At 37.6% G+C, this 15,322-nt stretch overlaps 1 protein-coding gene across 5 annotated transcripts in view; it reads right to left on the reverse strand.

Annotated features, from left to right (window-relative positions):
• DLG5 (discs large MAGUK scaffold protein 5) overlaps positions 1-15,322 on the reverse strand; it is a 109,309-nt gene that overhangs the window by 45,274 nt on the left and 48,713 nt on the right. For all 5 annotated transcript variants that reach the window (XM_040562730.1, XM_040562729.1, XM_040562727.1 and 2 more), the window contains exons 3-4: positions 5,696-5,861; positions 1,084-1,227 (exon numbers count right to left, since the gene is read on the reverse strand). In XM_040562730.1, coding sequence (XP_040418664.1) covers positions 1,084-1,227; positions 5,696-5,861 — 310 coding nt within the window. The remainder of the gene's footprint in view (positions 1-1,083; positions 1,228-5,695; positions 5,862-15,322) is intronic.

Genomic DNA, 15,322 nt, shown 5'->3' on the forward strand with positions numbered 1-15,322 from the left:
GATCATACTGGAGATAACAGTAATTATCCCACTCATTAACTCCCCTTCCTCCTTGGCCTCTCCAGCTAACCAACATACAGATTAAAACTAGAAAAATCTCGTTTCCTACTATAAAAAACAAACAAAAAGTACTCTTTCAACTACATTCAAGTCGGTAAAAAGCCACCAAAGGTATTCCAAATTTCATTATGTAAGCCATAATTATCGAAAGATATTCATTCCCACTTAGAAACTAAATAACCGAGACACCCATGATAAGGCTAGCATTCAAATTAGAATTCAAGGTAACAGCCCAAAATTAGACCTAATCATTGCTTCATGAGAGCAAAACTCACTTGAACACATTATACTACTGTATATTAAATAAAGACTACTCGTTTGATATTCTCTTCTGTTGTTGAAACAGAATAATACAAACTGGACTCTAAACTGATGACCAGCAGGTATGAAAGCCCATAATTAAATAAAAAACAGACAGAAGCAATGAATAGGACCATTTTACATTTTTGAAATAGCTGGTAAACTAGAGAAGATACTTGATACTCCTTCCTTGTAAACTCAAGTTTATTTGCCTCCCAAGTAAATAAAACTTCCCTATTTGCATCAATGATTGATTTTTAAACTAAAACACAGACTATAATTATTCAACAATTGCTGCCTGTTTTACTGCATTTTCATGAATGCTTACAACTGGTCTTGGCCTGTGATAAAACTTACGTAAGTCAGCAAAAGAGCCATCAACATCATGTAAGAAATCATGAATTCTATTCTCTCAAATTATATTCTGCTCTCCAGCCTGACAGTAGAACTACTGGACTGTAATTCTAAATCAGTAACTAGGCTTTCCTTGTCAGTGTCCCACCAAGTCATGAGGGATTGCCACCTCAAATTCTTCAAAATAAGACACAGTCCATACCTGTCTCATTTCAAATAGTCCCAAAGTGTTTTTATCTGATGCATTCAAACATTAATCTTGCAATTAAAGTGGAGAAATAATATAAATAATGGTTTGATTACCATGTTCTAATACCTTACAGCAAAGGTTGATTAACTCTCACCTTTTATAGCTTTACTAGTACTTACTGATAAAAATCTGCCTCTTTTGCTGCTTCTTCACACCTTTTTAGTGTCTTGGTATGTTGATTCTGCAGAGACTGAAGGTCTGACATGGCCTTCATGCACTGAATTTTCAGCCTTTCATAGTCATGATTAGGTTTTGGACTAGGCCTAGCGCAGAAAAAGAATATTAAGTCAAATAACAGCTTAGGATAAAATCCAATAAACACTGTCACACAGCTTAGGATATATACAGGCTATACTTAGGCTGTATTATACTTTAAATGAAATAGCGACCGCTTCAAATCAAGATGCAACCACAAATTAAGACAAACCTGTACCAGTTTTGTACTGAGATATAGCATCTAATAACAAGACAGTTGTCCAACACTAAATCAAATGAAAACGGTACTGAGTGAGTCCACATTCATCTCTTTGGAGCAGCAGGATTATAGACCAGAACTGTCACTTGACAACCACAGAACACTCTGCTTCCCTGCATTATCATGCCCAGACTTCCAAGGAAAAAGCACAGAGCTTCAGTGTGAGTGGGGCTGAAAAGAGGCTCCCAAAGTCAAGTGGGGGCTGCATGGAAACCTATACTAGGGAGAACTCTATACTAGGGAGAACTCATCATCTTGGAAACAGTTGGAGGACCTTATCTACAGCTCCCTAGGAAAACCACAGCTAGGGCTAGGGTTAAGACATAGAATCTCAACAGGACACCAAATACATGCATCTGTGACAGCAAAATTTGATGAGACTAGTTTGACCATTTACAGTAAGCTGAACAACATGAAAGCAAAAGTCCATCAAATGATATTTTTATTTATTTATTTATTTTAAGTATATCAGGGTAACTGGGAGAGTGGAAGTTTTCCAAAATAACCTATTTTGTCTGGCAATTGACCAGCATAGATTATGTCTAAAATGTGTATCCACTGTACATAACACCTCTATTTATATTAGAATATCAGAAATCTTTTTAAAAACTAAATTACCAGAATTATACCACCTTCTTCTGGAGCACTAAACTCTTCAAGACACTCTACACTGAACTTTATTCTTCCTCTGCAGTCTCAAATTTTTTTCACCAATGAATTTTCTACTTTGAAAATGAAGCTACTGACAGCTGTCTCTATGGCATCTCCCAGGTCTCATACCTCTAACAAACAACAAGAAAAGAAAGATATTAATTGATGTCTAATTTGACTGCTTATTCTCCTATCATATTTGGTCTGCTGCTGCACAGATCACCCTTTCTCCCTTTCCTTGCCAACATTCTCCCCCTTGAATGGCTTCACTGTAAGCTCTGCCTGAGAAGTAATCACAATCCTCTTCGCTTCATGTAAGGACAGCAGCATGGATTCTGGAACAGAAATTCAGCTGGCATCTGAATCGAAATAAAATGGTTTTGCATGGCTGCAGTGCTGAGAGTAACAGAAAAATAAATAGCAGTCACATCTGATTCACAGATGCTCAGGGAATGTGTGCGAGATCTGAAGGTGCATTTTCGCAACCTACTTGTGTTTAGGTTGCAGAGTAGTAAGGTCTTCAATTTTAATTCCTCTTTTTCTCCTTCCTCCCTGAACAAGTGCTCCTGGGAAAAACAAAGGCAAAGAAAAAAAAATCCCTTCCTCAACTGACATACTGTAACAACAATTAAAAGCCAAATTTGTATAAAGTAACATATAAAGTCAGATCTTCAGGGATGTCTTTTCAGTGTTTGCTTGGAAGTTTTTCTGTTTGTTTTTACTTCACTGTTTATGGGTGTACAAAGAAATACTTCATTCATACAGTGTTACAGACATATTACCATAACTATTGCAGTGTTAATTTCTCTTTGAAAATATAACCCAGGTTAGCGTAAGTAAAACTACCTGAGATGTTCACACCCTTGACAAAATCACTAAAAACACAAGTATTGATTTAAATTACTCTTTAGGGTGAAATCATTGTAGGTAGACATCATCTGTCCCCCAGTCATTAAAATGAGAATATTAACTGAAGCATGGTTTAGTTCAGCTAAATCTTTAAGCTTGAGTTCCATTAACACATGCTCATATTAAGCTTGTAATCATAAATGCACATTCCTGCAAAATATTTGTGCATTTTTTTTTCTAAAAAAATAACCTAAGTCAGCCTCAAAGCTATGGTGAGAACTTAAACATATCTAACATCAATCACATCTGTATTTCATATATTGCCGAAGCATAATTCTAAACAGAAATCCTATAAACAAAGATACCATGGTAAATACAAAAGTTAGCCTACCTACACAATGAGAAACAAACAATGCCACCAGTAACCTCCCGCACTCTAGTTCATCTACATGAAACAGAACACCTGCACTGCCAAGGCAGTTATGTCCTGCACTACTGTTTCAAGGGCTTATTAATCAGCACGAATATGGATATGGAACTAAACATTGGTCAGAAGTCAAAAAATTAACTCTTAAAATAAAGCAATCCATTCAAAACCACATAGTGATTGAATCTCATTTAAATAAGACCACCACAGTATAATGCTAAATTGCACCAGAACGCACAAAATATTATGATTTCAATAAAGGAGAAGCACCAGTTATTGCTTTGAAAGCATTGGTTCAAACAAGATACAAATTATACAAAAAAAAATTCAAATGCTATGGTCAGAGGTCCAACTGTTGTTCTGATATTCATATAACAACTCTAAAAATCCTCTGCATCCCAAGGGAATCACCCTGATCATAAATGAGGGCCACATCAAGACTGATGTTTAGATATATTTGATTAGGATGTCAAAGCTAATGCCAATAGCAGCTCCAACCTTCCCGTGGGCAATGCTTGACCAACAACTTTAAAACATTTTCATTTACACTATTAGGTCCATGAACAACAACAATTACAGACTGCACATAAACCAGTCCTTTCTCAAAAGCAGTTTTTAGGTGTTTTCCCTGTATTGCAGTTCTCTAAGGGAAATACTATAATTACTAACATCAAATGTAAGTATATAAAGCTCACCTTGATCCCACTAAATAGTTTAGTTAAATCTTTGCTTAATCTCCGCAACACGTGCGTGTGTATAGTCACTGTCAAGTGATTCAAGCACAGCATGAGCAATCCTACTCCTGTCCAGCAGTGACACGTGTTAATCTGATTCAGCTCATCACAATCCACTTCTGTGGCTCCTCTTCCATTGCTCTGGACTTAGTCAACACCAGTTTTTGAAAACAGCTCTCAATTTTGCAACTGCCAGCCTTCACAGCCAGCACAGCCCAGCCTATGAACGTGTTGCAAGCTGCAACCATTTCTAAGCATGCCACCATAACGTGTCAAGATTTGTCTCTACACCACCTGCATTTGGTACAGTGATTTTTGAAGCAGCACATGTAGATAGGAAAGCCAAAGCCTTTTGGCTTGTCGGAGTCACCACCTAAACTAGTGGTCTTTCAGACTTGACAATTCAGGGTGGTAGCTGACAATATCTGGGCTTTGACTCTTGGAAGGTTGACAATTAATTTTATATGAAGTGAAAAGACAAAAAGTGAAAAATAAAAAAAACTTTGTTTTGAAAAATAAAAAACTTTGTTTTGAAAAAACAAAGTGAAAAATACCAGCACATTTTCACAAACCATAGATGTATATTTAGATGAGAGCAGTAATTTCCTTTTTTACTAAAGGAAAACAGTAAGTCATCTAATCATCTTCTAATCATCTTCATTCATTTCGACCTCATCAAATACTTTTTTTTTTTTTTTTGGAAAGTAGCATCCTCCATCTAACAAACTGTCCAAGCACTGCACAAACACAATGTTTATTTTAATGAGATTTCTTTAAGCTGTAAACATTTATATTTTCCACAACATACAAATCCTACATTGGCAGAAAATTGATTTGACAACTAAAAGAAGAAAACTGGGGCAGTCTAGAGGACAACTCATCAGAGCTTTATTAATAGTAGTCGGGATTATAGAGAACAATATTCTAAGCTGTAAAATCCTCAATGCCTAAGCTCTACTGACTTCAAACAAGAAGTTCCTTGGTGTGAGCAAAAAGTAACACAAAGCTCAGCAGAAGATGTTAACATTTGACAACCTTTTCCTCTCCCATCCCTGAAACTCTTTGAGACCCGCCGACAGAACACAGAAGTCCTCAAGCCCTACAGTATCCCTTGCAACCACCCCAGAGTGGGGAGCCTAAGATGGTTAGCTAAGGAATGAATGATAAAACATTCTCTCAACATCAATTCACTGGTTCAAACCTCGGGACCTCATCTCCTGTGGACGAAATGCTCAATTAATCACCACTTCAAAACTGCAAACACTTCAAACACACAGTCTTCCACCTCTTTCCATAACATAACCTAAGAATCCTCAACAACTTGCTTGCTTGCTTTTCTCAAGAAAGAGTTGAGCCTTATTCCCCTCAATCCCACAGTAAAACTACTGTAAAAAGCAGGAGGAGGAATCCAACATGCAGCTCTGAAACCTGGATATGGTCACCTACATGTACATCACCACAAAGAAGGTACTTTACAGGCAACATAAATGCACTGCAATATTATTGCTGCTTTACAAGCAAGCAGGAGACAAGACACTTGAAAATACTCCTGAAGACTGAATTCAAATGTACATTTGTTTTATTTTTATTTTTACCTGCAGTCATCAAAAGTTGATCCAGGAGATGAAAGTGCAAGTCGCTTGCGCAGCTCATCCCTCTCTCGAGTTACCTGACGGAGCTGAAATAGTATCGTCTCCAGCTTCTCGCTCATCTGTCTTGTGTCTGTTACAGGTGGTGGAGATGACGCTTTACCAGTTGTACCTGACCAAAAGACAAATAACTGACAGTTAGAAAACTCCTCAAAAGAACAATACAACTTCACCGAAGATGTCAGTGCTAACAACAACAACAAAAAAAAAAATCACATACTTCTGGTTGCAGAATCCCGTTCAAAACCAAAGTAAGTCGTGGGAGTTTTCACCAGCAAGTTGGCAGAAGAACAACTCAATTCAGTCAGACTTTACATTATTGGAAAAACCCTATCCATGTTGAAAGTTGATTTTGCGCAAGTAGGCCCCTTGCTTCCCCCGTACTTACAAGTTACTAAAGAGAAGACAAATAACTAGCAGTCACAATTGCAAAGACCTCGAAAACTACAACAGTGACAAAGAACTCATAGATACAAGGTTACTTAGAGAGAAGAGACATGTTCCCTGCTTCAAAAAAAAAATCAAGTAGAAAAAAATATACCAAGGTAGCCCAACAACCAAGAAACTGCTACAGCACAGGGGCTCTTTTCCTGCTCCTTCAGCCTCACAGACACACTATTCTACGTGCTACTGCCTTTTTTTTTTTTTTTTTTAAAGACAACTCATGTTTTCATATGTCACAACTTATCAGTCCAGTACGTAAAGATTTGACTTGCCAGCAAATTATGAGAGATAGGCTTCATATTAACACCGGTTAAAATGAGCACATGACAATAACTGTAAGTGGACAGCACATCAAATTTCCTCTAAGGGGCAGTCATACATTAAAGAGTTTGGTGCGATCTCATTCTGTTTTCTTAATATCAGAGATGAGCAATGAATGATGTCTACTGTCTTCTCTGATACCTCAGATATCAATACAAAGAGGTCTTCCACCTAGGAGATGACAGTCTGATATATTACGTTTCACAACATGCTGACAATTAATTCATCTCTAATTTTATTTCTACCCATTTTAATCGTAGACACATAACAGCAAAGATATAGGTCGCAAATGTGAAAGTTGAAGTCCTGATGTATACCGGAATTTACTGTATTCTACCCAAAAGAAGTTCTAGAACTACTTGGCATTAGCTTTCGAAGATGTGCCTTGATAGTGCCTTTTTTTTTTTTTAAATGAAACAACAAGAGATCCATTCGTAAAATAATGATCACGGATCTCTGTCTTTTCAAAGATAAAGAATTTCAAAGTTATTTCATCTGATCAAGTGCTAATGAGTTGCAAGGATTGACTTCTTTATTATTATTATTTATTTTCTTCCTCTAAACCCAGTTCAAGAAGATATTTCGGAATGCAAAAACTCCCTCCAATTTTTAAGTAGAGCTACCTGTGCTTAAGTTTCCACACCAAAGTAACATTAGGGTTATGACTTCCATACATACAGCATAAGGATCATTGTTCTTACTCCCTTCAGCTGCTCCTGTAATTCTGTGAAGACAATTTGGGAGCATACTCTCATTTTTAATTTTAGCTATTGCAAAACAGTGCATGCAAACGCTTTAATAGCAAATGAAGAAATTAAGAGCTGCAGGAACAACCTGTCTTCTGTAGAAAGACACAAAGACAGATTTACATTGCTCTAAAGAATTCTAAATGGAAGCTCCATTTGAGTTTCCCTCTCACTACTCTAGTCCCCTCCTCCATCCAGGAGACCCCTCTTCCGTGAGGGCCAAGGATCTCACACTTGAAACACAGTTCTTCTTTCTTCTTACTATTTTTATTTTCTAAAATAGAAATCATTCTACATAGTTTTTAAGGAAAGATTACACAGAAACCAAAAATAATAAACATGCACTATCCTAGGTTCATGATGTAAGGAATAAATAGGGGAAAAAAACAAATGCAAAAGTCAAAATGCATATTAACTTGGAACCGTTTGGACACGAGTAGGATCCCTTTTTAGTCCCTTTTTACACACACATCAACAAATACGTGCATATCAAACTCAGTGATGATATTGTCAGTGTTTAATACCAGCCAAGATTTAAGTGCTGTAAAAATTCAGATCAATGCAGTTCATATATTCCCCTTCGTAACCTTAGGAGTCCAAAAAGAATATCATTGCTCAGTTTAATCACAACCTTACATTTTCAATAGTTGTACAAAAGGTCTAACAATGTTAAATCAAATTTGTCGACACTCCAAAAAGCTTCAGTAAACTTCTCTTTCATCAGAAAAATTCAACATTCTTCATTTCCTTTAAAGGGGCTTTTATAGCTGGATGCTAAAAGCCCTTTATTGCATTTGACATCCTGATGCAGTGTAAGGAAAGCAACCTGTGCTTCCAGCTTTGTATTCTTTTTCCATCTGACTGCATATTTTACGCAACAGTACTTACTTTCTGCTCTTTAACTAGACAAAGTGGTCTTAAAATGTACAAGCCTAAAGGCTAAATTTTCATTATCCAAATGATGCCACCTTACAGTAACTTACCTGCTTTCTCAGATAACCAGCATTTGTTAAAATGGATTTACTGCACATCTTGCCAAGTACAACTCATTCATCTGCTTCGGTAAGCCTCAAAACTCATTTTTCATGTTAGGTCCACTTTGGCACTGAGAACACAACAGTATGCAAGCCACCTTGCTGGCCAGCCTCCAGGTAAGCTGTGCTCCACTAATGCCTGAAACAGCCCTACGCTGAGGGTGCATTACGGACAAAATAAGTTCTGGCTCCAATGCAGTATATGCATTAAGTCCTGAGTACACATGAACTTAAACTAAAGCAGATTTTCCAACGTATGCTGTATTAAAAAAAAAAAAAAAGAATCTGAAGCAATCACATCTTCCCTAACTGTAGTTCAAACACCCGACTTCACAGAAATCACAAAGATCCATTAACATGGTACGTACCAAATACAATTATTGATGATTTTCCTAATCATCAATGAGTGAAGAGATAATACAACCACACAGAAACAACAGCACTGTTAACTTCATTTTCATGTCACCCCCATTATTTGGGTGTGGGGTAGTGCACTCTCTGAAACACACAACATGAAGAAAAATAGGACTGGGAATTTTTTTAACTGACCAAGATGCATAACACTGAAACAAGACCTTGTTGAGGTAGGAAAATGAGCACCAATGCATGAACAACTGTTTTTTTTGTTTGTTCTGTTTTTAAGAAATACCATGAATATATTTTAAGCTATAATAAACTCATTAATTTACTCTGAGAAATACACTTGTATGAGTGTTAACCAATTCAAAATGCAATCTATCATAAGCTAACATAATGCTTCAAATTTTACTTGGATTTTTTCATGTCATCTTACAAATTTGTGCCGATTCTTGCTTGCAAGCAATCAGATTAGTCATTGTATAGCTGAGCCTTTCTCACTGCTTTCATGCCAAAAAAAACAACATGGATAGTCAGAATATCATTTCTTTATGGCCTTGTAAATCATGAAAGAACATGTTAATAAAACAAAAAGAATTTTGCAGAAGAAAAGAGTCGTGTTGCAAAGCATGACCAATAGGGAGGGTTTCTCCCTAAGCTCAGGAAGACCTACGCCAGTTGTAGGAAAGTACACGATAAAATATTGACTTGCTCTCAGTAATTTACAAGGACTAGAATGGGATTACATTACAAAAGCTATCATTTAGATATATTTCCTCATATGTATCTTTTGAAGTGGTCTTCAAATAACAGATCAGAGAACAGAACTGCCTTGCAAGTGAAATAAAACATGAATGAAAACAAGCAGCAATGCATGGAGGAAGGGAAACTGAAAAGTGCAATACTGAACAGTGGAAAGAGTTTCATCTGACAGAAAACTTAACAGGTTATGAAAGCAGCAAAGATTACGTAACATGCAAGAACAAGAACATATAACACTTCAGTATTTGCCTTAATACAGAATATAACAGGCTAAATCAACTGTCCAGAATATGAAACAAACCTCAACTTAGATAAACTTAAGACTTGAGAAAGAACTGAGCAGTGGTTCTGGAAAGATCAACATGAATGACAATCCCAATCTAATACCCGGTAATTACAAGGAAGGAGAAAAAATACCAGGTATGTCAGTTCAAAAATTCCCTGCAGAACTTTTCTTCAGTAAAGTAAAACAGAGAATAAAATCTGTAAATCTGTACCATAACCATGAAAATACAGCTGAAGCTTCTGCAGCTGAGTAGCCAAGAGCTCCCTTGTGGGAAAGATCAAACCCTTTGGAAGGCTTACAACCACACAGCAAAAGCATAACTTGGGCTCAAGAACCCCATGCAAACCTGAGCAGGACAACTGCTAGGGTCAGCTGCTGCACCCCGACCGAAGGGCTGAGACCTGCCAACACTCACCCCTTCGAGGTTTTTCCTGAGGGAGTTCTGAGCACCGTTCCACCACACTGTTTTACAGTCCTGAAAGAAAACTGCTGACATCAAAAGGATTTCCTGAATGCACAGACTGATAAAGGACCTCAGGGAGTAGTAACGACACCATGTTCCAGACGTGCTGTCTGGAGTGCAGGAGATGGGTATTCACACATGCTGTATTCCCATTCAAATCATTACAGACGGAATCTTCAGGAATTCCATCAGTCAGCTGCCAAACGTTAAGATACTGTAGCATGTGAAATGTCATGAAGTGGTCAGATACTAATTACAGGTTTTCAAGCAGAATCCTTGAGAGTCCAAGAAGTAATTCAAACTGATTTATTACAGGCAATGCAAAAAAATAAAAATAAATCCCCCCTCTCCCAAGACTATATATCAACAAAGTTAACTTTTTTTGTTGTTACTAGTTTTTAAAAAGAGCATCACGTCTGCTGAGCAATTCTCAAGTACTTCTGAAGTGACAGACGTTGAAAGAACACTGCATGACTACATTTCAACCCAGAGCTACGAGGAAATGGATGCCCTAAGTCAGTAAGAATACAATAAAGCTGTTCAAAGAGCTTAGTAGTTAAGAGAAGGTGGTTATTAATAAACACACTGAAAATCAGGCAAAGAGATTAAGGATAACCTATGTGATTCATAAACCGAACAGAGGGAAATGAAAGAAGAGTGAAGTTACTCTAAGTTTGTGGAAGAGAGTGGTTATTTCATAAGCCTTGCTTCTGGTAAACTTAACATGTACTACTCAAATCAAAGGAAAAGCAAATTACATAGGATTTAAATCTATAAAAAGCAGTTTACCTCAACTGTTGAGGTCAAACCTAACACACAAGAAAAAATGACTTCTGAATAGAGAGAACGACTGGGATGGAGGTAGAAGGTCAAAGGCTGGGATGCCCAAAAGGATCCTGATGTGGTGTACTAGAAGCATTCTTAATAAGTTTTCTGCATCATTTCTGACTCTTCAGCAGGTGTAATGTTAGCACATGCTGACAAAGGAACAAGTGACAACTGTCCAGGTGTCTTCATCAAATGTAAAGTTTGTGTTTGCATTAGCACAAAACCTGAAAACATTAACAAAAAAGAGATCTACAGGCTGACTGTCAAGGAGGGGAAGCAAAGGGAAGGGAAACACTTTTTCCAACAATGAAACAGTGTTTATCACTGAAGGAGTATCATAAACCACACCTGTAATTGAACACTTCCTATGAATACTGAAAACAATTACTTTGTTATGCACAGCTGTACGTGAGGGCAAGTGTGAGGCAATAAATGGAAGCAACAGCAATATAAAAAGACAGTTGTCAAAATGGCCAACATGAAGCGGTGAAAGAAAGACTACACATCGTGGGGAAGGAATTATTATCAGATGGGAGGGGCATAATGTTTGCTTTGGAGTAAGAATGAAGGGCCTCAGATTAAGCACTTGAATTGCAATTAGTGGAAAACTACCTGTAAATAGCCTGTTCGGCTGATAAGCTAACAAAGTGTTAAGCAAGGAAACACTGTTGGTTCAAGTCAAAGTTGGAAGAGATCGGTGGGGACAGACATATGACACCTGATGACTGCAAGAGAACGTCATAAAAGGATAGTGCCAATGATGGTGTTTGTTACAGACAGGAATGGAAATTCACTTAGTAAAAGGCAGCACAGTGATACTAACAGGGAAGGGCCAAAAAAAACCACTTAGGACTAAAAGAGTGATACCAGTTGCAAAGAACTGAAGAGCTGGAATAACAGCATGGTTTCAGCTGCAAGACAGAGGCTTAAATACATGATGAAGAGTACAGGCGATACAAGATTGACAGCTGTAATCACAACAACTCAGATTTAGATATGGAAAGAAGGAAATTATAGAAATACAGATGGAGAGCCTATTCCATTCTGGAAGTTCACTCATTAGTATCTTGCTATAGTTTTGAAAAATGAAGAAGAATATAATGTCATTCTATTTAACATGCATCATAAAAAAGCATAACGCAGCAGACTGTCCTCAGAGCTATTGCCTGACCCCCAAATGTAACTGCTTGTTTCTTTTACATGTTTCTGAAAAAATAAAGATTAAAAAAGAACACTGGGCAACAAGGAGGGGAAGAAGAATCGCTTTTTTTTGAAAGCATTAAAAGAAAACTTCGAAGTTATATTACATTACTAAGATATTTAAATAATGGCTTGATTCCAGAAACTATAATCCTGTCATGACAAAACATTGCTTAGGTCAATAGTGTATTATTGGACACTAGGTATCAAAACTCTTGAAGCATAGACTAAATAAATTCATAGAGACTTTTTTTTTTTCCAAAGAACGTGAGTCAGAGCAATGACTTACCTGCCTACCATAAAAAGGGACAAAGGAGCCTGGAAAATAAAAAATAAGAAAAAAAAAGATGGGAAGTCAAGTAGATAATCCATATAGGCACAGAAACTAATTAAGACGTTCCGTTACTACTTCCTGTAGCAAACAAATTTGACAATTTCATGCTGAAGTATAAGCAGGGTGGCCTTTGGCTGATGTTACATCATCTACAGGCAATGAGTCAGAACAAGCCTTCCAACGTTCCTTACAGGTCCAAAAAAAATCTGCTGGGATACAGCAAGAGTAAAAATACTTGAAATATTTTAAGACTGTACTTCAAAAATACAACACTTCTTGTCTGGACTGTTTATTCGGTTTGAGTATTTCAAGGTAGGGTAAAGAACTCAAGATACATTGTACATATGGTATTCATATAAATTCCCAGTAACTTAATACTCATAGGAAGTATCACTGGGTTCCTCCTAAGTAGCTAGAATTAAGTGACTCAGTAGTTAGCATCTCTTTCCCTGTAATGTTAAATTTATGGAAGTTTCAGACAATGCTATACAGTGTGGTAGCTGATACTGTACAGAATACTTGCTGTACAGCAAGAAACTGAGACTGAGATTAACCTGACATTAGGAACTTAAAACTATACCACACTTTGGAAAAAACAAACTGAAGTCCAAGATGCACATCTCCTGAATATTTCCACCGTTTTGCCTACATCATCTATTCCTGAACATCAACAGGAACGGTCCCTTGCGTCAGTCTGGCACATTGGCACTAGAGCTGACTTCAGCGTACCCTACAAGTCACCTCTGACATACGAGCTTAGAATAGTTCACAGAACAGCCAACATTGGAAGGGAGCTCTGGAGGAGGACATCTGGTCCAAACTCCCTGCTCAAGCAGGGCTGCCTGGTTGTCCAAGACTGTGTCATACAAGTTCAGTTCAATGCTTGCTGAACATTTATCTTCAAAATTATACAAGTCAAATGTCTGAGTGCACTATACAAACTGGCACATTATAAAACAAAAAACAACCAAACAAAAGGTTTCTTTATTCTGTGCTCTTTCCCTCTCCATTACCATTACTGGTCAAGTGGGAGATGGGCCAGTGACTGTCACATACAGCTCTGTTACTGGGCTCTATCCAATTCCTAAAGTAACACTGTTGTTCTGTGCCTGGCACACCAGGCACTCCATCTCCATAAATAATTATTCTGATGTCAGAGATGCAGGATTGTAGCTCCATTCAGAGAGTCTGCTGGGCACGGGGAGTGGGCAGATGAAGGATGCTTCTATTTACACACAAAAATCTTTGTGACTAACAAAGAGCAAAGAGAAAGGAAATACAAAGAGAGCATGACAATTTAATGAGGATTTATTCCTTTGTGGGGAAAAAGGTGGGGCCGAAGCACAATGGTGGGATGCAGGGATTACAGCAGCTTATATCATAACTCTTTTGGGAATTAACAGTGACACCACCACCACCACCACCACCACCCAGTGCTATCAAAACTATTTCCCATGCACAGCATGAACTTTATTAATACAGGGGAAAGAAAAGGAAGGAAATTAAGGGAACAAAGAAAATACTGTCATCTAAACAAATTTTGAATGGTAAGGAAGATACACGAGAAAAATTTGTAGAGTACAACAGCCTGTCACTCTGTAGTGTATTTATGTACAGACTAAACAGACAAAAAGGCAGATATATCTATGAAGAGCCAATTCTTTCTCCAGGTCTGATACCCTGGCTTCTACTCAACCACTTCTACCACATGTGGCTGGGATTTCATTCCTGCTGTATCCATCATGCCCTGCAAGCCCCTCTAAGCAGGGGAAGGGAAAAAAGCTGGGATAACAGAATAGTGCTTGCTATAGAGTGGCCCTATATTCTTCTGTGAGTCATATCAGTAATTATACATGTTACATCACTCCTTGCTCTCTTCTCAAATCAGGACTGGAATGGCTACTGAAGGCTAAAGAGGAAAAAATTCCCTGTGAATATACACCTGCAGCAACACGAGAGGGAGAAGAATTTCACAGTCTGGCTCCAAATCCCATCCATTTGTGTGCTTTCCTGTTTTGGGACAGTGAAAAGTGCATGAAACACTGAAACAGTTACTGTGGTCAGTGAAAGAAAACCCTGCTCTGTTTCAAGAATCCTACCTAACACCTAATCATGCAAACATACTGCTACTTCATGGTATAATTGTCAAGAAAATCCTATTTCCCCCCACTCCAAACAAACGAAAACCCCAGCAACAGCAGTATTAAACAGGTCACGCTGTACCTTAGTTTATTGTAAGGAAATAAGTGTAAAGGGACTACTTATTGTCATCCTGCTTATCATAAAAACAAAGGAAAAATGTTCACAGGTTATTTAAAAAACTAAGAAGTTAGTGAGGAACCTATGCTTAGGAGCATCAAAACCCTTTTAGTAACATTTCTTCGATACCTACCAAAAATCCCTTACTTTCCTATTGGACAAACACACTAGACCAACATTCCATGTTTACAATAATTAAGGCTATTATGGTAATAGAAAAGCTCATTGATGAAGACAATGATTTTGTAAATTTAAAAATCCTGACTCTAACCTAGAAAAACATACAGCGAAGATGCATGGACTTCCGACATACTTTGAAAAATCACCTTGTGCACTTACAGCTAGCTCTACCTTAACAATTCATGCCTCTCTTTCTATATTCTTCTCATCTTGGAACTAACTGTCAGAAAGCTTAATTTTTTCCCTCAAAAGACCTTTACCCCCAAAGAGACATTTTTCCTCTTTCACAATTAATTCTGCATTGGGACACGAACAGACAGGCGAGGTCATTTTCTTGTCTTCCTGTGGGAACTGCTGCT

This window comes from Cygnus olor, chromosome 7 (assembly GCF_009769625.2).
Source record: "Cygnus olor isolate bCygOlo1 chromosome 7, bCygOlo1.pri.v2, whole genome shotgun sequence".
In the NCBI taxonomy this organism is placed as follows: Eukaryota; Metazoa; Chordata; class Aves; order Anseriformes; family Anatidae; genus Cygnus; species Cygnus olor.